Here is a 26,612-nt window from a genome sequence, read left to right on the forward strand (position 1 = left end):
AAGGGGAAGACAATAGTTACCAACAGTATGTAATGCATGTACAACCATCACTGACATTTCATCACGTATCCGAAAAGTTACTTAAAGAGGTTGTGTTGGCTCTGCAGACATCTGTTTTAGTAAACACTTCCAATGTCCATTAAAGGGCCATTCTGGTGAAAACACCTTCTTCCATCGCTGCCCCCTCACCTGATTGTCTATCATAATCTGGAGGTCTCTTCTGTATATTGCAGTGCAGTCTCCAGTCTGATGCCTATCAGTCACCATCTTGATGCTGCTATCTCTCTCTATTCTGTGCTTGTAAATAGAGAAAGGGTGCCAACAGCACAATCCTTATGCTGAATATAGCTGGATAGTCACATGCAAAGTCACCTTGTAGCGGTCCGACCCAGAGAGACCCAAATATAGTACCAAAATGGAAAACAGGTGTGACAGCATGCATGGTGCAACTAAAAGAATTCCTTTATTTCTCCAAACAATAAAACTAATTTTATTGTTTGGACGAATAAATGAATTCTTTTAATTCCACCACGCATGCTGTCACACCTGTTTTCCATTTCCCTATTCTGTGCTGTCAGGCTCTTGATGCATTAGCACAGCAGCACATGACCGGCTAGAGATAGTACCATCTCTGACTGCAGGGAGGACAGTGACATTAGCATCTGCATTCCATATTTACCTAAACAAACTACAGACCATAAGTATACAGGCAGGAGGTTGAACAATCATCTGCTTCATTATATCTGGAGCCTCTAGTCATCAGCAGTAACTGTGATAGGAGTGTCTGCATCCCCCTCCCGCCAATACTGCATTATGAATGAGGAAAAAAAAAAAAAATCACTGGTTCGGCCCTTTAAATATCTTATAACTCTCTGTTGCTCCTCCTGAAAATGACCTTTTAAATCTCCTAATGCCTACTAGGTGATCCATGCAAGGACAAACCATCATATGCTTCCAGCACCCTACTGGATACTGATGAGGGGCACCCCCCGGGGCACCCCCCCCCCCTGCCCCCCCCCCCCAGATAGTCTGTATGTGCATGGTGATCTTTTCCTTCTGGAGAACACGCCAGTTTGGGCTTATATTCACTGTCATTGTTACAAGGCTTGTGAAAAAATCCAACATGGACTTTCAGGTAAAATACAATGCAAAAACCCCTACAACAATACAGCAAACTGCATGTTATGTTGTAATGCAGCAACCAGAGCCCCGGCGCCAACACTGGGCAGCGTGAGCTACAGTAAGTCCAGACGACAACTCTCTAAGCAGCATTGGTTTTTAACAATTTATGTAGCCCTCAGTCTCTGGAAAGTGGCAAGACATCTGCTTTGCATATTTTTCTGTGCATTTCAGTTGCGCAAAAAACCAAACACGTAATACATCTATTTTCCTGCTCATTTGCAATCCAAAGGCTCACATAGAAGTCAATGAGGGGTGTGCAAACGTGCGTGCAATACGCAAGGAGATGCGCAATACACTACGTAATTGTACTGGAAATAGAATAATTAGATTAGCCATTTCAAATCGGTGCGTAAACCGGCCGCAAATGAGCATGCCTTGTGTGCACAAGCAGTACAGTACATTATGTTGATGTGTGCGCAAAAGAGCCCTGTTCATTTTGCAAAAATGCAGCACCGAGGCACGTCCAAATGCTCATGTGAAGGAGCCCTTAAAGTCGACTTTCCTGACTAGGGTAACACATGTTCATTGTTAGAAGCTAATCCTCCATGACAAGAGCCAGCACTCTGCTGCCCTCTAGCAGTGAGCAGCTGGACCTACAGGCGACTGAGGCATTGTGAAAGATTTATGTCAAAATACCGCTGGAAGTCAGACTTATTCATGAGTCCGGGCCGCCCTCCCGCCCACTACTAAATGTTTGACAGCTACTTTGCAGTGTGTTATGTCTGGACGTGCGCTACATTCAGAGGACTGCAGATAAGCAGAGCCCAACGTAGTAAACAAGCCAGGGATTTCTCAGAGCGCTGATGGGATGTCAGCCGGGTAACATGAAGGCGTCTTCCCATCTTATAAAGGAATGACACATTGTAAGATAGTCAATCACTTTACGAGTCTGATTGCAGGGACCGCCAATGACACGGAGAATGAAGGAGACTGCTGTGTTAGCGCTGCGCCCATTTCACAGTTTGTTCTTTAAATACTGTTTTCATTGTTATATTTTTTATATAACAATTTAAATCAGAGGGGGAAAAAAAAAAGAAAAAGGTAACTTAGTCACGCCAAGGGGAATGAGAAGAAGAGATCCAGCACAAATATCCATCCTGTACAATTGGGCCCAAACGAGGCGTTGGGGAAAAGGGGCCGCGAGTCTATATACACACACCCGCGGTAAGATCAGCCGGTTGCCGAGAACGGAAATGACCTTATAACAAGTAAATCTAATGTAAGAATGTGACTGATGTCAGGCGGCTAATGGCTAGCCTATTGGACCTTCCCCCACATCACGGTCATGTGACTGGCTGCGCAGCAAGGGAGGGGTTAGCCAGCGTTAAGCTGCGCCACTTGACCTAGGCGTTGAACGTGCAGCAGATGCCCGCTATCCCCTTCCTCGCTGTGCGGTTGGTCACATGACTGATTTAAGAGAAGGTCTTTTAGGCCCAAGGAACGCAACAACAGTGCAGGAGCGCTTCCTTATTGAGCACTTTTTTGGAGGGTGAAAGGGTTTGGGGTGGCATTGTAAAAGGTAAGAAAACCAGCAAAATGTGTTCAAAACCTGTACCACAAAATAGTTTAATGAGTAAATTATAAAACAGATGGGTCATCCTTACAAAGTGTGACGCTAAAATACTATCTGCAGCCCCAAGAGGTTTGCCTATTTTAATTTTTGCCCCTATCTACTGCCAAGTTGTGCAGGTTCGCTCTAAAGGAGTTTTCCACTGACTGGCGAGTCCGATCTGGTTAGGTCGGGTATTGGAGGCTTTACCTGCCAAATAATTAAGAGCCCGGGATGCCCCTTCATACCTGTAGGCTACATCCCAGCAGAAAGTAAAGAAAAGGGACTTCCTGCCCGTAAACAGGCCCAAAATATTTGTGCGGATTTTAATTTCAGACTCTAAAAATCTTAGCCATCTTACTCCCTCAGCTGTCAGGGTATTATATAACCAGGAAGAAGAGCCGCGTTACACTGCAGTCACATTCAGTGTCCTGCTTCTGGACGTCCTTGGTTTAACCAGACATTTATATAGTTACACTGAATCACCACTAGGTGGCAGCAGTCACTAGCTTATCAAAGCAGGTTAAATGAAGTCCATCACCTAATTTTTGGGCTAGTAATCGAAGATACTTTTAAATGTGCAATGTTATGGCGACTTCATTGTTACCTTTATCTGTTCCAATCTGCTTCTACTCTCAAGATATCGCCACTTGAGTTGTTCGCAGCACCATATGCAGATTAGTCCACAGGGACGTTACCCTCAGTTAACCATTTCCGTTTCTCTGTTCCATTTGAGGAGCAGAGAAATGAAAATAAAGACAGACTTTTTTATGTCTCCATTTGTTTCCCCGCTGATTTCAATGGGTGACTCGAGCATTTTTGTATGGGACCCGCCGGTTGCCGAGCTTTTTTTTTTCCCTCTCTCTTCCGCCAAGCCAGCCACAAACTACAGTTGACGTGCGCAGTGTCGCAGCGGGGAGGGGTCAAATCTGACACGTCAGCGGCACAGAGGGGCAAAACTGGGGCGGGGTCCAACACGGCGTGATGCTCACTTGAGTAGCGAGCACCATCGAGTATGCTAATACTCAAACGAGCATCAAGCTTGGAAGAGTACGTTCGCTCAACTCTATTTGTAACCCCTGGAATGTGTTGCAGAGCCGACACTGTACATCTGTTGATTTCATCAAGAAACCTTGGAAGAATCCACCTGGCTGGGTGTTCCTGACCATTCACATTTGGCATATTAACTTTTCTGGATCTCAGGGGGTTGGTGGAGATCTGACCCGGCCACATATTCCTCCCTGGTGAAGTGCACCATATTCCAATGGTTATTTATATAGGATAGTCCCTGAGCGCTATCTGCTTTTTTTTGTCCTTTCCTGATATAGGACGACCCTGGACCATGGGACTGAGTGGCTGCGATGGGCGCTCTCCATTCCAAATGTCTTTATTGGACAGGGATTTAACGTAAAACTATTGAGGTTTACATTCACGGTCCACCAGGCTGTTAAGCCCCACTTCCTGTGGCGACCCCACTGTATCAGGAGATTCTGTTCCGTCAATATTTTCATTTTGGGAGCATTGTCCACTTTTTTTTTTACTTCTGGCCTAGTCTGCTTTTGTGGTACTTCCACCTGCGGTAGGTCTGATCAAATAGGAACACAAATGTTTCCTCCTGTAGGAAACTCAACAGCTACCACCGCCACCACCACCCATTTCGCCATTTTTTTACCCAGAATAGCGGGCCCTCACAGCCATCTGGCTACAAAATAGTTCTGTGCATTCTATAACATTTTATGCCATTTCCTCGGTTTGGCATCATATGATAGCAATGCCCAGCCAATGACGAGGCATATTCAGGCTCATTTGAACACCGTGCACGAAGGAACTGCATATGGTGGATCTGCACTACTGATGAAGGGACGCTGCAGCAACTTCCCCCAGCAATAGTTCATCAGGAGACGAATTCCCGGCACTGTTAACTCCACACAAGCTGGAAACATTAAAAATAAACGCCACGAAAACACCACGTAAGTGAGAAGACAGCTGACCTTTTTCCACTTGTCGTCAAGGAGCGGTACAAGGAGGACAATGATGTTGTTGTGGAAGTTGAAGTGGGAAAGCGACAGCATGAGGTCGCACAGGCACATGACCGCCACCTCGGCCAATCCTCTGTAGGCTTTCAGCGACACAACATCATTCTTCTTGGTTTTCATTTGCTTCCAATCTGTGTGATAAGAGACACCTTGAACCTCAGTGATCGGAGCAGACTTACCACCGACAACAATGTTACGGAGGTTATACAAGCAGGGTTGTAGCAGCGGGGCTCACAAGTCTGCCTTCCATGCCCCCTGATGCCCCAACAAGACATAGTAATGACTGGTACGCTCACTTGTCTGACTCCTTCCCCGTATACCACCTGGGAAAGGTTGACCATTTTTCTTACATGAAAACACTGAATCAAATCATAGAAAACGATATATCGTCAAAAAGGGAGCGGTCTCAAGTTTTTGGGTATTAAACGTCGGCCATAGTGTTTTTCACACATGCTGGGTGATTTACTATCATGCATTTATCCCAAACAAATAAAGTATTTGCTTAAAATCCTACTTTTATATTTTCATGCCATTTGCCTGTTTTGAGTCACCTGGGCACCTTTCCGATTCACGGCTCTACCCATGCCATTCCTCCAGATTGTCACCTTCCCCGGCTCAAGACGCTAGCAATAGATGTGATGAAACCCGTGCATGCGACATGCAGCCCTCTCACAGTGCGCCGGTGAAATTGTGCCTCAATTCACTGCACATGTGCAAGGGAGACGAGAAAGGCCACACGGTGGAGAAGTTGGATTTCAGCACATCCAGACCCGAGGTTATGAGCTGCAGAGGTGATAATAACAAGATTTGGTAAGAACTTACCGTAAAATCTCTTTCTTGTCTTGTTCATTGGGGGACACAGCTCTGACCTTGGGTATTGCTTCTGCCACTAGGAGGCGACACTAAGCACAAAAGTGTTAACTCCTCCCACTAGCTATACCCCTCCTGCAAGCAACATGCTAGCTCAGTTTGTATGCAAGCAGTAGGAGCAGCCAGTAGGATACAACAATAATAGATAATAACCATACTCACAAACTGTAACTCATTCCAACACCGTGTGCGACTGCACTGAGGATGTTCAACCAAGAGGAGTACACGTTACAGTCCTAATACCAGACTGGGTGGGTGCTGTGTCCCCCAATGAACAAGACGAGAAAGAGATTTTACGGTAAGTTCTTACAAAATCTTGTTTTCTCGTCTGTTATCATTGGGGGACACAGCTCTGACCTTGGGACGTTCTAGAGCAGTACCCAAGGGGGGCGGGAAAATATAAGAAATCGCATGTGTAAGGACGCAATCTGTCCTTCAACTGCGACCAGCGTTAATGGATGGCTAGGTATCCCGCATGCTCAGACCGAGCCTAAAGGGGCCCAAGTAACAGCCCCATCCACCCTCTGAGGGAAGAAAAAAACAAAACCCAGACAAGGAGCTTCCGACGAGGCACACGGCTTCCAAATAACACGGCCTGGGAATATGACCTTGCTGGCATAGTCGCCCTGAATTGCTGCAAGGCAGAGTCATTGTAAGGAGTCCACTCTGGAAAAGCAGGGATCCAGTCGGAGTTGCCGGAATTACCGGCAGCGTGACTGAAGCATGCTACCTGCACGAGCTACTCCAGTGTAGTAAACCGAGAAACCTGCCCTGGAGCGTTCCCTGGAACTACAGAGAAGGTGCCCACCGATACCTCACGGAAGTGGATCCTGATACCGGCGTCAGGACATACAGTGGTTAGATAACGACCGTTTCCTGTACCATCTGTACCAAATAGGCATCCGAAGATGGAGCTGTGGAGCCATAGGCACCAAAACGTCAGGGTTGTAGGCCTTCTGCTGGGCGACTTAGTTGTAAAGTCAGGTCCCGTATACCTCCAGGTATTCTATCTCACCTACGCCGTCCCTCCGTGATGAAGGGACATTCGACTCCTGACGCCAGTGGAGAAACGACCTGTTGAGATATGCAACCGTCTCATGCTGGGGTCCTGTGTTGCCCACGGTTGGAAGGCCTGCCGTATGACCTTGATGCTGTATATGCTGACAGCCTCCGTCCATGGCGTCGGCTGTCTGATTAGCTGTAACTTGAAAAAGGGTCGTGAGAGGAAAAAGTTTGGTTCCATGATTCTGCAACAATGCCCACGGCGTCCGCCTCTGCATGGCCCCATGGGCTAGCGAGGACTTCTGCCCATTTCGTTATCAACTAGGGCTGGCCCCATGCTGGGATGCAATGTAACCGTGTGACATTGGGGAACGATGAATCCAGTCAGCGAGCCCCGAGTAATGCTGACAAGAGTTCGCACACTGTTGTCAGTATATATAGAGCTGTAGCGAGAGCACACCTGGCATGTGGCTCTGGCCGCCCTGTCCACATGTCATCCTGGACTTAGACACCGCGGTACTGCTGGCTGCAGGGAACTGCAGGGGGGCAATGGGGGAGCTTCCGTCAGGCAACGCTCAACCCGGTCCGGAGCAGATATGGGTAGCTGTCCGGTACTCCTTCTGTATGGAAGGGGTAATAGGGGCGCTATCAGCGACCAGGGAGCCACCGATGGCCTGTGTGTAGTACGGAAGGGGTCCCAGCGACCTCAGTTTCACTGAGAGGATTGCGTAAGGAGTGGTCAGCTGCTGCCTGCGGGCAAAGCGGGTCGCACAGTAGCATTATACGCCAGCCTATGGCAATCGAACGCCCGAACGTCGCGAGATACGCAATCTGTTCAGCAGCAAGGCAATAGAGGCCGTGCGACACGGTTATCCACCACCCGTCCTGACCGGCGGCAACGCACGCAGGAAACGTGACCAACGCTGCTGCAGGGGGCGATGCTGGTGCACAACCTGTAAAAATCGCTTGGCCTGTTCTGCTGCGCGTGGCGCCGAGAGCGTGGCCGCTTGGAGGTGATTTTAAAATGTCCCTGCGCCGACACGTGGAGTGGGGCGGCAAACCGGCTGTGTGGCGCTACGGAAAGAGGGACGTGGAGCGCCACAGGGTAGTCGCCCGCCGGGCGGGGAAAATACATACGCCCGCCAGGCGGGGAAAATACATACGCCCGCCTGGCGGGGAAAATACATACGCCCGCCTGGCGGGGAAAATACATACGCCCGCCTGGCGGGGAAAATACATACGCCCGCCTGGCGGGGAAAATACATACGCCCGCCTGGCGGGGAAAATACATACGCCCGCCTGGCGGGAAAAATACATACGCCCGCCTGGCGGGAAAAATCAAATCAAACGCCCGGTGGCGGGAAAATTCAAACGCCCGGTGGCCGCTCACAGCAACCGCGGGGGGAAACATCGTGGGCGGCCGGCGGCACATCAGCCGCGGGGGGCCGCCATCAGCCGCGCATCAACCGCGGGCGGTCAGCAGCACACCGGCCGCGGCCGCTCACAGCAACCGCGGGGGGAGACATCGTGGGCGGCCAGTGGCACATCAGCTGCGGCCGCCCAACAAGTAGACGCGGGCGGCCGGCAGCACAGCAGACAGTACGGGCAGCCCAGTGGCACATCAGCCGCGGCCGCCCAACACAGCAGCCGCGGGCGGCCCCAACAAAATGGCCGCGGCCGAGTCCGGCCGGTAGTGCCTAAGCCGCAGCCGCCCTGGAAGCGGGCGGCCGCCGACAGCACATCAGTCGGGGTCACACTGTGCCAAGTTTAAAGGGGTTGTCTCGCGAAAGCAAGTGGGGTTATACACTTCTGTATGGCCATATTAATGCACTTTGTAATACACATCGTGCATTAAATATGAGCCATACAGAAGTTATTCACTTACCTGCTCCGTTGCTAGCGTCCCCGTCGCCATGGATCCGTCTAATTCTGATGTCTTCTTGCTTTTTTAGACGCGCTTGCGCTGTGCGGTCTTCTGCCTGGTGAATGGGGCCGCTCGTGCCGGAGAGCTGGTCACTGCGTCGTCATCGTAGCTCCGCCCCGTCACGTGTGCCGATTCCAGCCAATCAGGAGGCTGGAATCGGCAATGGAACGCACAGAGCCCATGGTGCACCATGGGAGAAAACCGCAGTGCATCCCTGGGAAAGGACTGGCGGCCATCTTAGGGAGAAGATTTTTTAAACTCCTTATTTCGTCGGATCGGTGAGTAGCAAGCGGTTTAAAAACCGCTTTAATTTGCTATTTTATGCCAGGGGGTGACAGGAGGAATGGGGTAATGTAAAATTTTGAGGTTTGCCGCGAGACAACCCCTTTAAAAGGGCCGCCCACCATACTGCCGCGGCACATAAGCCGCGGGCGCCCACCCAGACAGCCGCGGGCGCCCACCAAAACAGCCGCGGGCGCCCACCAAAACAGCCGCGGGCGCCCACCAAAACAGCCGCGGGCGCCCACCAAAACAACCGCGGGCGCAGCATAAACATCGGTGCTGCGGGTGCATAAGCCGCAGCCGCCCTGTAACAGCGCAGCAGGCGGCATAACTAGCAGCGCAGCTAACAAGCAGCGCAACGGAAAACGAGTAGCGCAGCAGGCGGCATAGCAAACAGCGCAACGCACATCGGGTGGCAATAACAAAATAAACCCACATACTTACCTCCTTCCTGAGGTAGGGTGGCTCCCGGGCTCCAGCAGAGCTTCTCCCCATCATCGCCTGCCTTTGGTGGGGCAGTGGATGCCGGACCATAAATAAGGGGGGCTTTATGGCTGGCGGGTCACACTCAGTTTGGTGGCCGAGTGTGCCTCCTTTTCTTCAGAGGGGGCCCGGCAGACAACAGAGGGCTACATATCACCTCTGTTCGCCGCCCTCGGTGCGTTAACGGGGAGAGTCCTGCCTCCTCGTTATGCCCTGGCCTTCCGGAGAAAAAACTGATAAAAATAAATAAAAATAGTCTCAGCAGGAGAGACAGTCCTGCCTCCTAGACACTAAGCTAAAAAACTGAGCTAGCATGCTGCTTGCAGGAGGGGTATAGCTAGTGGGAGGAGTTAACACTTTTGTGCTTAGTGTCGCCTCCTAGTGGCAGAAGCTATACCCAAGGTCAGAGCTGTGTCCCCCAATGATAACAGACGAGAAATAAAACATGTGTCAAACTCAAGGCCCAAGGTCAGAATCCGGCCCGCCACATCATTTTATGTGGCCCTCAACGAGGTCTGGATGCAGAAGGACCGACTCTCCACTCTACCATGGAGGACAAAGCCGAAGTGGTGGCAGTTTCATACCTTAAAAGCTCAGTATCCCCTCCTCTATCCTATGCCGATCTTCTTGTGCATCACAAGAAACATGACAGCCACACGTCACACCACTTGATCCTGTCCAGCATCATCTGCCAGAACAACCCGTCAATATGCGTCTAAGCATATGGACGGGCCAGCAGGGATCCGCTAACAAGCATTTTCTATGTTCCAATGAGAGACAGTGCAGAACATATAACATATGCCGAGGACACGTTTGGCATATATGATGGAAGATTTTCGGTATGAACACAGTATAATGTATGAACGCAGCCTAAAGGCCCATTTGCACGGAGCAATGATCACTCAAAGATCGCTCAAACGACAGTTTGAGTGACAGCTTTAAGCAATCATTTTGCATAAACTATTAAGTAGCTACTCAGCTACCTAATAGCAATTAAGTCTGCAAATGAAGCCTTCGCTGAATGCAGTTAATAGCCAGAGGGCCATTATCTGCGCTCAGGTCCTTTGTTCTCCGACGGGAAACAATGCTATCAGCACTACCCGTGGAAACTGCTGATAAGACCGCATGTCGATTTTTAGGTTGACCTGAATTTAACGATCCCGTGTTTAGACGCAACGATTATCGCTCAAAGGATCGCTTTTTAGAGATTCTTGAGCGATCATCTCTGTGTAAATGGGCCTTTAAACATTTGGTAAGTCCTATCAGCACGGTATATTGGGCTGTCTTTGTCCCATTCTATTACCTTTGATTGTTTTCTCCAGGTTTTCCAGATAAAACTTGTATTGACTGATGAGACCTTCCTCAAATTCCCGCAGCTTCTGAGTTTCTTTCTTTACCTAATTAACAACATTTGAATAAAAGGTGTAAAAACTGTAAAAGAAGTTGCAAGAAGCCACAAAGCTCATCCAACAAAGGAAAACTTCTGTGATGCCGACTATGTGCAGTCATCCTGAATGATCTGCAAGACCTTGTTCACATTTGGCACAAGTCAGGTAAGTTTGGTTGTTTTCTTCCCCAACAGCAGTAGCATGTAGGGAAAGCATTTGCCGTCGCTCTTGCATTATTTGTTGAACCAGTTTTGTGCAGCACAACTGCAGAAAGTGGAACAAGTATCGGCAGCATGGTCTCTAAAATGAAGCTATTCACAAAATTCACCAAAAAAAGGGGAAATGATCTCAAAAGGACAGAGTATCCAAATTCTGTGTTGGGCATAATAAGTCATCAGAAGCCACTACAGATATGTTCTCAATGAAGAGACAGACGTGTTATGCCCCATTTACATGGAACGAGCTGTCAGGCAAACGATGCCCAACACTTGTCCCAATGATGCTGGTTCCTGTGCTGTTACACAGCAACGGGTATTGCTGGCACTGCTCAGAGCGCTGCCGGCATGGAGAAGGGGCGGCCGAGGAGCGTTCTACATTCACTGTAAAGCAATGGTCATTCAGAAGTGAACTATTACATGCAGGAGCGCAAGAATTTGAACAATCCTAATTGATAACCCTCCCATGGAAATGGCCAATTAAGTTCCTGCAGGACTTGTATGAACCATTCAGACATCTTCACAAGTGGTGCAACCGTTGCAGATCTTCAATGCAGAATTCCACACTGAAAGCCAGCATCATATTACAGTACAATGCAAAAATAAGCTTTTTATTTTTAAATCACTCGCTGCAGAAAGCCTGTATGGGTTTTAGACTATGCTGCAAATCTTGAAATAAGCCGTATACTTGACATGTAACGCATTAGTGTCAGATATCTTCTGCAAATTTCACTCTTTGCGATACAAAAGGATGAAATAAACAGAAAGTTCTGCATGTAAAAATTTAGACACTTCCGAGGTGGAGGTTTTCTACCACGTTAACCCAATTCCATCACTCTGCTTCTACCTGACAGTGTTACTTCTCACCCTGGCAGCCTTTTCTTCTTCAGTCAGTGGGCGAATCTTATAGGATGGAGCGATATCCTTGAATATTTCCAGTAATGAAATCAGCACAAGCTTGCGGACCGTCACCGCCACCGTAGAGTCCTTCTCCATCAACATGACACGCAGCTCCTTCAGTTTTTTAATCTATGGAGGCAAAGGCATATAACGGTTAGTCTTCTGTAAGCAGTATAATCATCATATCGGACTACATAAATGATGTAGTACTGGGGGGGGGGGTATCTGCTTGGGTCCCTAATCCGAAAAGGACAATACTCGCTCGAGTATTTGTCCTTAACGAGTATGCTCGCTCATCTCTAGACCTAAAACATGATTAAAATTAAAAAAAAAAAATAAAGCAGCAGAGAATCACTTTAAGTGGACTCAGATCCAAAATCCTTGCCTGCCACTATTACTTCCATTGAATCTAATTTCAGAGCATCTCTCTTGTAAATGCAATTGAAAGTCAACATTTTAGATGTGCAATAGATTTTAACCACTATTGAAATAAGAAAAGAAAAAAGTTTGCATAAACAGCCTTTTAGTCATTTAAGGCATAATGAGAGGTAGAAAGAGCAAAATGACTGATTGCCCAATAAGCTGGACCCGTGTACGGTCATCACTTATGTCTACTTGGAGAGGAATGCATGATCCTCTGCTTTCTGTCCATAATTAGCCAAAAAAGTAAAACTTGAGATAAAACGTTTCTTTCATTAAAAAGAATACAAAGCACACACACTGTTCTCTGGATCTGCCAGTATAGCCGAGGCCAAGGTTGCAATCTGAACCTTCTTCTCTTCCAGCGTGGCTCTCCTATGTTCGATCAGCTCCTCTGTGCTACGTACACGCACCGGCCCTGCAGGCACAACTGGGAAGAGAGAGGTGGCATTGTCAGCAGATGTAACAGAGAAATAATATACAGCAATGGGAAACAAAAGGGTTAAATAATTTTTTGCCCCCAACCAGCTGACAAATGAGCAAAACTTAGTTTGTTGGGTGATCACATCTTTTTTGCTGCTCCAAAAATTATATGTTGTCAGCAGCACATTGGTCTGTTTAAACAGGGATGTGCTGCCGACAAAAAAGGAAATGTACGTGCCCAAATAATCGTTGTAACGGTCATTCAGGTACCTACAACGATGCCAATGCAAAAACAGCTTAAAGGGGTTGCATGAGAATCAACGGTTATTGCCTATCCCTGTGATAGGTCATAAAAGTCTGATTGGTGGGGAATCTCACTGCTGAGACCCCCACCAATCCTGAAAACGAGGGTCTGATTTCCCACCTCCTCCTCACCGTGGGCTTAGGAGGAGATTGAATGGATTGGCGGTCGTGCGTGCATGGTGTCACTCCATTCATTTTCAATAGAAGTGCCAGAGGAAGCCAAGTGCAAGTGCTCGGCTATTTCCGGCAGGCTCACTGAAATGAATGGAGCAGCGGCGACCACTGCAATCTGATATTAGTGAAAGCAGGAGAAGCAACCCCGCAGTAATGAGAAGAGGGGGACGCAGGACTACTTTTCTTGGGATCAGTGAGGGTCTCAGCGGTGAGACCCCGAACAATCAGACTTTTGTCACTAATCCTAGGGACAGATGATAAAAGCCGATTCTGCTACAGCCCCTTTAAGCTGACGGGACAGACAACTGCTGAGATGGCTCATTACACATACTGCGGTCTCACAAACGCCTGTTCACACTGTAATATACTGCATTTCCAAATGCAAGATAAAAATCAGCACTGAGAGAAATATTCTGTGTGAGTAGATATGAGGCATCCAATAGATATCCTTCCTAAAGCTCTCTCTCTGTCCAATCTGTCACAGACAACAATACAGCCCTATGGAGGAAGAATAATTACCTTTAAGCTCTTCTGTATCCGGCTCCTCTTCCTCATCCGGCTCTACCTTTGGGACAACTGCAGAAGAGAAGTAAAGCTATTATATGAGGCAAGGGTTATGGTATTTGGTTTGCACCTATGGCAATGCCTGAGAGCCATGGTAACATTGCAGGATTAAAGGGACTGTCCCGCTGTGACCTATTAATGGTCAATCCTTAGGGTAGGCCATCAATAATAGATCAAAGGTGGTGCACTTCCCAGAAACCCTGCAGATCAGCTATCTGCTAGGTCGGTGCGCTTGTGCACAGAGCTGATATCTGCAAAGAGTAAATGGCTTTGTTCTCACTGCAGTTGCCTTGCTTAGTATTACAGGCCATTTACTTCAATGAGAACTTTGCCTGTAATACCAAGTCTGGCCACTGCAGTGAGAACAGAGCTGTTTGCTTCCTGCAGAAATCAGCTCAGTGCACTGGCTAGCGAACAGTGGGGTTCCTGGCTGGCAGCCCACCACTGATCTGCTATTGAAGGCCTATCCAAAGGATAGGCCATCAGTAGTTTACAAATGGACAACCTTATAATGAACCACACCCTTAATGCTTCCCAAAGGAAAGAAAAGCCACAACCCATCTTGTAATATCAATAAAAAAAATCTGACTGCAGCTAGCAACTTTCTTTTTCTATGGGGAAACACTGAAGTAGCAGCAAATTTTCAGTAAATCCAAAACTATGACAGTGACCCGTGAGTGCCAATGTGGGGAGCTAAACTGACGTAGCACACACCTTTCTCAGACAAACTAATCAATTTACCTGGCTTCTCCATACTCTGGGGAATGATGCCACTTTTATCTTTTATGGGCAGAAGATGGATGACTTCCTTCTCAGGTTCCATCTTCATCCGTCTGGGCGTCTTCTCATACTTATCAATCACATCGGCCCGTTTTCTTTTTGTGGCATGGACCGGTTCGCTGGCAAATGACAAGAAATTGAAAAGAAAGATTATAATTGGAACATTTACTGAACCGGGGAGCGTTTCTTCTTATGTAGCCGTCATATATTTACATGAGAGTAAATGACACGTCCAGAAGCGTCACTTACTGCAGCATCAGCAACTCCCCAATATTCCCCTCTGATAAGAGCTGCTCCCTCTACAGGCAGGTGCGATAAAGGTAATGGGGAACAATAGCAGTACATATGATTTGGGAGAGCAGACGGCCTGTTGTGTAGTTTCATCCACAGTGGGCGGCTGCCATCTGTATGCTATGCAGGTAGCTTCAGAACGTGACTATCTTATTGCTGCAGTGACCTATCCCATAATATAGTCTATGGGAGACTCTATGGAGACTCACGAACTTCTCCCAGTCTTCTGCAACTCTGGCTGGTAATTAGCCTTCACAGTGTGCAGTCAGGCTCACCTAGGCAGATTTTTATTGCGGATTCCACGATCGCCGTCCGCGCAGACGATCCACAGTAAAATGCAGGCGTGCATTTTTGTTCACATTCACGGATACGAAAAAAACATTGCAGCGTGCTCTATTTTGCCGCGGAATCTGCGTGGGCAGCTTCAGTTAAAGTCAAAGGAGAATATCCGACCCGGCACCCATATGCAATTAACATTGTGTATGGGCTGTGGGTACCCATGTTGCTGCTATGTGATGGCGTGGGAAATACAAATTTAAAAAAAAAAATGTACTGTGCATGACCGCCTGCAACCCTCCGCGGTCACCTGCAGCACAGTTATAGGAGGTACGCAGGATAACCGGCCTAAGTGCACAGCCGCACCAGGCTGCTCTAATGCTAATTTTCTATAAAGTGCTGTGAAAGATGTAAACCAATCTTATCCACACGGCGCGGAATCCGCATGGAAACGGATCTGTGCTGCATAGTTTTACACAGAGGATTTTCACTGCAGAGTTCACCCTTTGAAATGTAAAGGATGAAAACCGCAACAACATCAGCCCCATTTGGAGTGTTTTTCGCTGCTGTGGACTCTCCGCTCCTTTGTGGACACACTCCGTCATACCTGGAGGACAGGTCTCTGGTTATAAAGGACGCCCTTTGAGCCATTTCTCGCATTAACTGTAGGTCATCTTCATCCATCATATCTAACGGCATGGATTCCTCTTCCAATTCATTCTCTTCATTAACTGCAGGGACAAGAAAAATGAACCAAGGCAGATATTTAACCATTTCTACTCCATCTTATTACAATATATATCACCAAGCAGATACTTAAAGGGAACAAGTCACGTCTTATAAGCACCATAAACTGAGCTACGGTGCTTGTAGGCCCGGTCCGGAGGAGTCCAGGGATGTAGTTATTATACTCACCTAACTCCCCATTTCCACGCTGTCACCTGTGGAAGTTGATGCCAGCAGACTGCACTCTGCAGCTGTGCATACTACCATAGGGAACAGGCGGCGCACACAGCGGACTTATCTCTGCAGGCGGCGCGCGCACACGCACACACACACTTCTCTATGGGAGTCTGTGAGTTCCTACGAGTCCCATAATGTAAAGTTATGGGCTCATACGACAGGAGGCACTGAGTCAAGGGGTGTTAATGTTGTACTTACCTGCCTCCCTGATAACCCTCTGTCTGCCTGCAAAGTTGCTGCTCAACACAGGCAGCGGACTCCTTGATTACAAGCAGATAGAGAGTCCGTTGCATGCGCCGAGCGGTGGTGTACGGGTGGACTCACCCCCCTGTATTCAGTGCCTTATTTCCTACGAACCCATAACTTTAATGTATGGGACTCATAGGAGCTGTTAGGCAATCATTAGGACAGACCCGGTCCAGTTGCACCATTAGGTCATGTTTATGTCATTGGATGGGGTCGCCTACTCCAGACTTCTCTCTATCTGACAAAGTGCAGAGTAAAAAGCGTTTCTCACAGAGGAAGGCTCTGCCCAGCGGAGCATTAATAAATGAATAGCCCCCATCCGGCCAGTACCTTGCGGCTTCTTAACCCTATCCAGGGGTATGGGTGTTTTGGAGCGGACATCTCGCACGGCCTCGCGGAGCTTCCTCTCCTCCTTCCTGCGCTTCTTTGCCGAATTCTCCTGCTTAAATTGCTTGTTCTTTAGCTTGTTGTCTAGTTTGATCTTGCTGGTCTTCAAGAGCTTGCGGAAGCTTGGAGCCTGCTTACGGTTCCTTCTCTAGAAAACAGACAAGGGGATGTGACAAATGTTTCCAACACTCCAAAAATACTTCAGGGTCATACCCACAGAGCGATCCCTACAACCACACAGTTAAACAATTTCTCTGCCTATGAACATGACTTTAGGGTTGTATACGTTGAACGCACACTGCGCTACAATTACAGAAGTCGCTTTAATTACCCATCCTCTGCCGCCATCCTCCCAGTGTTTGTTGTGGAAGGTGAACTCACCTGACCGCTGCAGCATCACAGCTCTGAACGCCTGGCATGATGAGCGCTGATAAGAGAATGGGCGGTGATTGGCTGCAATGGTCACTGTATCGCGGCGGCAGCAGATGGGCAGGTACAGCTCATTTAGTGATTTTAGCACAATGGGCGCTATAGGGGGAAGTGCTGTCTGGGACAACTTTTTTAAAAGGGGTCCAAAATGCTAAAATAGAGACTTACCTTTAGGCCCCCTGCACACTGGCAAGAGTGATATCAGGCTGTGGTTCACGGCCCAATATCGCCCTCGCAATTCATTGGAAACCCCTGGATGTGAGGCGTTTTCATGTGAAAACAGTCACACATTTCTGCGGGGAATCCCTTCATCCGATTGCTTTTCAATGGGGTGGCAGAGGCGGTGGCACCATTGGCACCAATGGGATAACATCGCACTCCTCTTCCACAGATGTGATACCAGTGGCGGGGGATTCGTTCATTCCCTGCAGGGAGTCCTCTTATCATTGAACATTGTCACAGCCACAGCAGGGGAGAGCGATCCTCTTCTATTGCTTTCAACGGGGCGGTCACTGCTGCCGCTTGCCCTATTGAAAACAATAGGCAACATGGCAAAAAGAACGGGCATGCTGCGATTTTGTTTTCCGCGCAGCATGGCAGGAGTGACAACATCACAAATGAGAATGAAACCATTGAAGTTCATTGGTTTTATAATCATGTGTTTTCACTCCCTCTCGTATCGCACGAAAAACGTGTGATTTCCTCACCAGTGGAAAAGGGCCCTTAGGTAAGACAGAATGTTAACGTAGTTCCTGCTGGAAAACCTGCCTCGAAATCCAAATTTTCAGCAGCACATTATTTTTAAAGCGAACCTGCGCCATAGTTTATACACAGTGAATACTGGAAATGGAAAAGTAAAGGTTTCCATGTGGTTGGCTGCACGTGGATTTACTGCATTGAACGGCGCCAGATCAGCATGTGGATCCATAGCATTATACAACGCAGCTCCACGGCAGAAATTCAAAGCCCAGTCTCAGGTTTCCGCGGTGGATTTTTAGCGTGACTTCCTCACAGGTGACACCGATCCCAGCACTTCTACCTGCAGATCTGCCTGATGGGGTGTCACCCGCAGCAGGACCACCATGGTAGATGTCACTGCGGATGTCTGCGATTGGCCAAACCTCTGACACAGCAGTGCACACACTGGGAGAGCAGAGAGGAATTCTGATGGTAAGTACATTGGAAAGTGCAGTTTTAAAAAATAATTTTGGCCAGTCCTAAAAGTTTCATTTTATCCCTGTAAATCTCATTTAACCCTCTTATGACCAAGGGCCACCGATGCTCCTGCATCCAGGTCACATTCGGCAGTTCTGCTGTTCCCACTTTAAGAAAAATCATAATTTAGTTTTTTTTCTTCCTGTGCCGCAGTTACATGGGGGCTTCTTTTGGGGGGGGCTCTTTTTTTTCAGACTTGAACTTGCCATCGTTTGATCACTTATACAATATGATGCAATACTATAGTAATGCATTATACTGTATTTTAAAAGTCTTCCTATTAAAGACTTGCCACAGGCAAACAATCATGGCAGCTCTGGAGGCCTTTAGAAAGCCCCAGATTGCCACAACAGCTTGATGGCACCCCTGGGATCCTATTGGAGTGAGGCAGTTTGGAACATTGATTGGGACATTTAAATACAACTGTGAGAATTGACAGCAGCATTTAAAGGGTTAACAGCCACGATCTCCGTTACCTCCGATTGAGGTTACAGTCACACAGGTGAGCGTGATATCGTGTTTGCCAACGTTTAAATGTCTTTTCGTTCACTTCTTTTTTTGAAGGCTTGTTCAGCTTGTAAACCACTGATGGCCTATTCTCAGGATGGGCCAACAGCAGCAGATCAGCGAGAGTCCCCTGGTCGGGAGTCCTGATGGTCAGCTGTTCATCGGGCTGATGCACTAAGCTGATTTCTGCAAGAAGCTGACAGCTTCGTTCTCACTGCAGTGGCCAGGCTTGGTGTTACAGGCCATTAACTTAATGGAAACTTTACATGTAATACCAAACCTGGCCACTGCAGTGAGAACGGAGCTGTCTGCTTCCTGCAGAAATCAGCTCAGTGCATGAGCGTCCACAGCTCATCAAAGGGGGTCCTGGGCAGATCTACTATTGATTGCCATCACGTGGATAAGCGATCAATAACTTACAACTCTTTTAAGTCTGCCCTGCAGTGTTCTGAAAAATCACCACTGACCAAAAATATGAAAAAGAGCTAAAACTAAGTTCTTTCACATAGTGTGGACGCCTTACTATGGATGTGTGCTTGGTGTGCTGGATACCTCGGAGCAAGGGAGGGGGGATACAAAGACCGTGCAAGACACTGCTTCTACTAAGGCTACAGAGAACAGAGTCCAGTGATTCCAATGGGGTCATTCACATTTCTGTATGTTGTGTGTGCATTTTGGTCTCGCAAAAAAAACAAAAACAACTAATTTCATATATATATATATATATATATATATATATATATATATATATATATATATATATTTTTTTTTTTTTTTTCGTATTTGCGCACCAAAAGGTCCCCTTAGACGTCAATGGGAGGCCCACGATACGCCAGGAGGGGCGTGAAACACTGTGTCATTCCACTGAAAAACAAACATCGGGAACTCAGACTAATTAGCCATTTCAATCAGTGGTCTGTTCGCCGCACTCATATGAACGTGCCCTGCGGGCGCAAGAAGTGCGGTGAGGTACTCCGATACGCGCGCCAAAAAACATCATTTATTCCTCGAACATACAGCGCTCAGGTGCGCACAAATACGCATGCGCCCGTGTGAAACTGTCCTTAGCGATATATATGAGAAGTGGGAGGGTCCTCTGTGTTACAGCAGCCACGGACCACCTGCGGCTCTCCATGTGTCAGAGAACTACAACTCCCAGCATGCTTTGCAAGTAACCACCTGTCAGGGAACACTGGGATTTGTAGTCCTACAATAGCTGGCTCTGTAACATGCAGATTTCTCATCTGTAATCCCCCTTAAGGATAAATACAGTCTGGAATGGCTGATGACAGAGAGCAACAGACTGTATCTAACTGCATAGCCAAAGTACATGGCCGGTGGCCGAGAAACATTACACGGACCGCTCAGTCTGACCAACCGGCTACACGGCCGCCACTCACCGGCTTCATGGTGTCCTCCGCCCCGCCGCACACGTGTGACTACAGGAAGCGCCGCCGCTCATAGAGAGGACAGCAGGGTACAGAGCGCCGAGCAGTGCGGAACTGGGAGAGCGCTATCTGCCGGCAACATGCTGAACTGCAGGTCATTGTTCTATCGCCTGCAGGGGGCGATGTTGTAACGATTCTGGCTTTCTGGAGATCATGTACGAATAGAAGTCATGTCTTAACCCCGTAAAGACCAGGGGTTTTCAGGGCGAAGGGACCGGACGCTTTTTAGGGAATCTCCCCATGTGGTAGTGTTACTGCCCTATTTTTTTCCCTTCAGCTACCACAATTATTTTTGGTGCGTTTTTTTCCGGCACCATATAGGGCTAATATCTTTTAGCACTGACTTTTTTGCCCCTATTTTTAGTTTTATTGGGGTAAAAAGGTAAAACAATGTTTTAATTTATTTTTTTACTAGTATATTTGCATTAAAATGCAGTAGGGGAACGGGTTCCTCATTTTGTTTTGGACATCTTGATATGTAATATGTATGGTTTTGGAGCACAGGGTTCATACGGCAACGGCTTTAGGTCATATATATATATATATATATATATATATATTTTTTTTTTTTAATATATATATATTTATTTTATTCTGTAATTTTTTTACTTATTTTTGTAACTATTTTCTTACCATCTATGCCCTCATGATGTCGTATGAGACCCCTGGGAGTCATTTATATTGTATTTTTATTTCACACTTTTCCGCAGTAATTGGGGCATCCATGGGAGCCCCAGTTACAGGGAAAACATGCCCCTGTAGTGACAGTAGTCACTGGCAGAGCTGATCCGGGACTGTAGGACCCTGCTGCTCTGCTGTAAGAGGGGTACCTGGCAGTCATGTGATCACAGGGTCGCATACTGGAAGAAACACTTCGACTTTCACTTCTTAGTACATAGCTCTCAATGAGCGCTATGAACCCGGAAAAGAAGGCCGAAGCGGTTAAAAACACTTCTCTGGTTCTCAGCGGTATCTGCCGAGGACCGGACCTGGCTTTAATCCTGTGCCATATTTGTGCTATCGAACAGGATTAAAGCCCATGAGCAAGTGCCGTATATTTACTACGCTTGGGCCTTAAGGGCTTAAGGTTTATATTGCTTTCTGCTATTTTTCCTATTCATAGTCCTGGAAGCCGCTTCCTCCCAGCCTGCGAACCAATGCCAGACCGCTGCTAGTTTTCATCATAAACCATCTTAATGGAACTAAACCAATTTGCAGTATTCTGAGATAGTCACTATTTTTTTAACCCCATTATTTAACTAGAAGACGAGTTTTAGAGCGCAGCGGCGGTCTGGTCCAATAGAATACATTGATTCTTGGTTTTAAAGCACCATTAATTCCAGGCCATTGTACAGATGAAGAGGAGGTTTAGGGTGCGTACACTGATTTTGGCGCAGGGCTGCAGCAGATATCACCACTCCAATTTGAATACAATTGAAGGGGTGAAATCTGCTAAAGATAGCGCACCAAAATCCACGAGTGAACGTACACTTAGGCCTCCCTCACACTGACATTTTAGTACAGCGTTCAGCGCAGCGCTAAACGCTGTACTACGCTCCCATTAATGTCAATGGGGCTGCTCACACAAGCGTTAAAACACAGCGTCTTCAACACTGCGCTTTGATAGCGATTCATGTTCTATCTTTGGCCGTTTTCAGTCCTGTGTCGCCCATTGAAATGAATGGGCAGCGGTCTCAGCGCTGTCAAAAATGCAGCACAACTTGGTACCACGTTTTTGGCAGCGCTAGCTGCATGATCTAAAAAAAAAAACCAAAAAAAAAAAAAACCTAGCAGGTGCCGTCGGGGTACCCGCCGCTGCTCTCCGGAGCTCCGGGCAGGCTGCCGGGCACTTGTCAGGGCTGATAGAGTATCTATTGTTGGTGACGGGGATTGAAATCCCCGCCTCCAGCAAGAGATTGCTCTGATTGGCTGAGCCTGCTGAGTGTCAGCGGGCTGATCCAATCAGTGCCAGTGCTGGATGCACCAATCACAGCCATTCAATGAAAATTGCTGCAATATCGCATATTTGCTCTTGTGATGTTTGAGCGTCAGTGATGGTTTTTCTTGAAAACCATTGCGTTTTGCAGCATCCTTCTCACGCAATAATCGACAATGGGTGTTCCTAATGTTAAAAACACATTGCAAAAACATTGCGAGTTCATGCGATGCAATAAGTCGGAGGCTCCATAGGGAAACATGGCGAGAAAAAATAGCTAAATGCAGAAAGATAGGGCAGGCAGCAATTTCAAATGGTCAAAGAGAATGAAGATCTTGAGAGAGCATGGCTCTCATAGTTCTGCAATTCTCACATCACTCAAGTCAGGCGATTTTCTCGCCTGTGTGAAGGCAGACTAAGGGCTTGTTCACATAGACGCAAGTGCTTTTCAGCCACCGAAATAAACAGCATGTATTCGTGTGCAAATGCACTATGCCGAGCGCTCAGCCAATCAGCACAGCCCTTTCAGGAGGCTGGGATTTTTAAATCCCCGCCTGCTGAAAGCGCTGGACAGCAGTGCAGGGGAGCCAGCCGGAGGACACGTCCGTCTGAGCGGCGGAGAGGTGAGGTTTTTTTTAACCAGCTAAGGATGATTTCCCGAAAATCATGCTGTGGGGGTTGCCACAAACCACTGCTTTAAATGGGGCTGCAGTAGTGCCTACCCATTGAAAGCAATGGGATAGCATGCTGGACTTCTGCCACAGCTGTGACAGAGGATTCCTTCATCCCCGCGGGGATGAAGGAGACTCCTGCGGGATGAAGGAAACTCCTGCCACAGCTGTGACAGAAGTCCGCAATATTCTCCCTATGTTTTCCATGGGGCTGCCCCTGGCCCTATTGAAAACACTGGCGAAATGACAGCGGTTTTCTTGCGATGCGAGTGTTTTCACTTGCTCTCGCAGCGCAAGAGAAAAAAAAAACACGCCAGTGGGTGTGAGCCCTAATGCTGATATGGCCCTAGGAGAAAGTGAGTTTCCACCTCTGGTCTAGACGGAAGACGATGAGGGGATACACTAGCCATTTTATTGACTTGAGCTAATTTCTATGTGGAGAAGCATTTTTGGGTTCGTTTATACCAAATGATTTACCATTTGAACGCACCGATGACGTCTGTACTGGCAGCCTGTCTGTACTGGCAGATACAGGGTTTGCTCGCGAATAAACAGATAAGAATGACAGAACGATTAGTGAACGAGACAACGCTGATCTTTATGCCTCCAGAAAATGAATGATGAACTGAGAAAATGATGAGTCGTTTGATCGTTTGTTGCGTTTACACTGAACTATTATTTGTTCACTGTTGCTCATTTCATTTTTTTGTATGTGTAGAATTAGTGCCAGAAGCAAAAGTGTAGCACATGGATGCAGAACCAGAATCAAGCATTTGGCATAGATTTAGTGCCAGATTCAAACTTATGGTTTAGATAGTGGAAAGGAACCAAGCCTGGGGCATAGATGTGTTACCAGAATCATTTGACAAGTTTAATTCTGCAGCATGTCAGTTCAGCACAGTTTCTACTGCGGAATTCGCCTCTTCTCAGTGAGGGGGTCAATTCTGCACAGAAATACACAAAACCAGCATAAAAACCCACGCCAAATGGTGGGGCTATAAAGGAAGACTTTCCGCCGCTGATCTGCGGTAACTCCACAGTAAATCAGCCCCGTGTGGACCCAGCCGTAAGGTAGGTTTATATTGATTCTGCTGCAGAATTTTATGTATACGAGATGTGATACAGGTGGGTATGGAGGCTCCGTTACCCTGTTGTACTGCCTCTAACTTTAATACAAGATGGGATACGAGAAGGGGGGGGGGGGGGGGGGACGGACATGGAGACTCTCGTACCCTGTTCCCCCTCTAGCTTGGATACAAGATGTAATACAGGTGGACATGGAGGATCTAATACACTGTTGTACCGCCTCTAGCTTGGATACAAGATGTGATATGGGTGGGCATGGAGGCTCTAGTACCCGGTTACCCTTCTAGCTTGGACACAAGATGTAATACGAGTAGGCATGGAGGATCTAATACCATGTTGTACCAGCTCTAGCTTGGATACAAGATTTGATACAAGAAGGAGGAGGGGCATGGAGCTTGTTGTTCCCCTTCTAGCTTGGATACAAGATGTAATACGGGTGGACATGGAGGCACTCATACCCTGTTGTACCACCTCTAGCTTGGATATAAAATGTGATACGGGTAGACATGGAGGCTCTAATACCCTGTTTTACCACCTCTAGCTTGGCTACAAGATGTTATACAGGCGGGCATGGCGGCTTTAGTACGCTGTTGCTGGCCTCTATATTGCATGCAAGATGTGATATGTGTGAGCATTGAGGCATACAGGTCCCATTAGGTATCCTGTGGCATAATGGTCCACATTTTATGTAACTGAGCCTCTTGAGCAGGGGTATCAAACTCATTTTCACTGAGGGCACCCACCACCCTTATGGTTGCCTTCAAAGAGCTGATTGTAAGACTGTATAGTAATAGTGACCCCCATAGTGACTGCAGTAGTAATAGTTACCCCCACCCCCCCAAAGTGGCTCCAGAATTAATCGTGACCTCCATAGTGGCCCAGTTAACTCTGTTAACTGGGCATAATCTCTTTAATTGCATCATAAAGGCATCTAGTGGTCAACAAGCCCTACACAAGCAAAAAATAAATACATTTTAAAAAAGGAGGTGGTCCATTGCGTATAAGTAGCCTCTTAGAGCCTTTTTATAGGCCAAGGATAGAACCTCTTTTGGGGTCTCAGGAGGCAAAACCTTCATCTAATCTGCCCACAACTCTAATCATTTGCATACCTACCTGAGATGTAACTGCAGGCTGAGTTTGCAGCAAAATGACAACTTCTAGGTGCTGGATTTTTTATTTATTTTTCTTTTACATACAGAGATGTTGGTAAATCCTTAATGCACAAATCGGCTCAGTTATTAGGGGGTTAAAGAGATTAAAAGGCACATGGATATGGGTGCAGTCACAATGAAATTTGCATTTGTAACACATAATTAGCTTTGTACTTTGAGGAAACATCATTAAGAGCTTCCTGTGGCTGATTTTAATTAGCAAGTACCTAATGGCTGACAGACTGATAGTAAATGAGATTAGTCACATAAGGGGATTCTTGATGGTAAGGCTTCTATCACATGCATTGGGGTATCAAAAGAGGAGGAGGATGGAATGGCAACCGTGGAAGGATTAGTCATGACGAAAATGACCAGCACACAACGGGCTGCATTGACTGCAGTAGGGTCCTTCAAGCCGTCCAGCAATTTGTGCTGGAGGCTCCATTCTCGAGTACAGCCTTGTTACCTACTTAAAATATGTTCATCAACTGCAGAAAAACAGAACATAAAGTAGCAACACAAAGAAATTTCTAGGTACTAAGAAATGTTTCCAGAAACTCTTGTTTAGGAAACCCTGAATATGGCATTCACATGTGCACTTCTCCCATACAATCTAACATTGACTTGCAGAAAAGATGCCTTCCACTAGGTGGCGCTACAGAGGTATTGTTCCATCTCCGCTATTTGCATATTACCCAGAGCAGCATGAATGGTGGTCTCACTCACTTTCTAGATGCTTTCCCTAAAGAAGAAAAGATAGCGCTCCTGACCTTCTTCCATACGGCGCACTATCCAATTATTAGCCAAAATTGATGTAAAGCTGCAGAGAGTCCTTGCATTGTTCACTCAGTGGGTGCTGTATCACCCAAAGCAGTGGTCTGTGGTGGAGCACAACTAAACTCTAGGATCCCAGCGAACTAAATGGGGGATGTCAAAGTCACACAACACCTTTAACTGTCCATATTTTTTTTCCTGTAGTGTTTTAATGGGATAACATTCAGGGTTTCATCTGGCATCTTCTGAGAAGCTCACACCTGAAGACAATGGTAGTACTGTTCCCTTCAAAGTAGATTGTGGTTGTGAGAGAGCAAGCTGGCCTGTAGATACAATGAGTGTGCGAACCCAGATACTCCAAGTCATTGCTGCAGGAAAAAGTGTAGAACTGTTTAAGTACATAGAGATTTTCCAATGATTTTCCCTATATGGCCTTATTGTACCCATGTTTAACCAGCTGGTTTTTTTCTTTTTTGCATACAACACCGCAAGTGCGATGGTTCTGCTGAACCAACCGTATAGAACCGTACTATGCTGTGTAGTAAAGGCTGTTCCAGAGAACCATGTAAGTCCAGGTGTAAGTCCGGAATACCGAGACATACATGGGTACAATAAATACCCATCAAAGCCTTAAGAGTTAGGGTGACCATACATATTAGATGCAGATCGATCAAACTGGACAATTTTGGCGGGATCGGTTGATCATCTTCTGCATGGGGACTTCCTGACTTTTCCGC

The 26,612-nt window shown here is 47.1% G+C and overlaps 1 protein-coding gene across 1 annotated transcript in view; it reads right to left on the reverse strand.

Moving 5' to 3' along the window:
• NOC3L (NOC3 like DNA replication regulator) overlaps positions 1 to 20,276 on the reverse strand; it is a 43,823-nt gene extending 23,547 nt beyond the window's left edge. The window contains exons 1-9 of the mRNA XM_066600704.1: positions 20,210 to 20,276; positions 16,602 to 16,806; positions 15,670 to 15,793; positions 14,457 to 14,614; positions 13,671 to 13,727; positions 12,551 to 12,681; positions 11,799 to 11,960; positions 10,632 to 10,725; positions 4,723 to 4,898 (exon numbers count right to left, since the gene is read on the reverse strand). Of these exons, the coding sequence (XP_066456801.1) occupies positions 4,723 to 4,898; positions 10,632 to 10,725; positions 11,799 to 11,960; positions 12,551 to 12,681; positions 13,671 to 13,727; positions 14,457 to 14,614; positions 15,670 to 15,793; positions 16,602 to 16,806; positions 20,210 to 20,218 (1,116 nt within the window). The 5' untranslated portion in view covers positions 20,219 to 20,276. The remainder of the gene's footprint in view (positions 1 to 4,722; positions 4,899 to 10,631; positions 10,726 to 11,798; positions 11,961 to 12,550; positions 12,682 to 13,670; positions 13,728 to 14,456; positions 14,615 to 15,669; positions 15,794 to 16,601; positions 16,807 to 20,209) is intronic.
• Between the last annotated feature and the right edge of the window lie 6,336 nt (positions 20,277 to 26,612).

Source organism: Eleutherodactylus coqui, chromosome 4 (genome assembly GCF_035609145.1).
Source record: "Eleutherodactylus coqui strain aEleCoq1 chromosome 4, aEleCoq1.hap1, whole genome shotgun sequence".
NCBI lineage: Eukaryota > Metazoa > Chordata > Amphibia > Anura > Eleutherodactylidae > Eleutherodactylus > Eleutherodactylus coqui.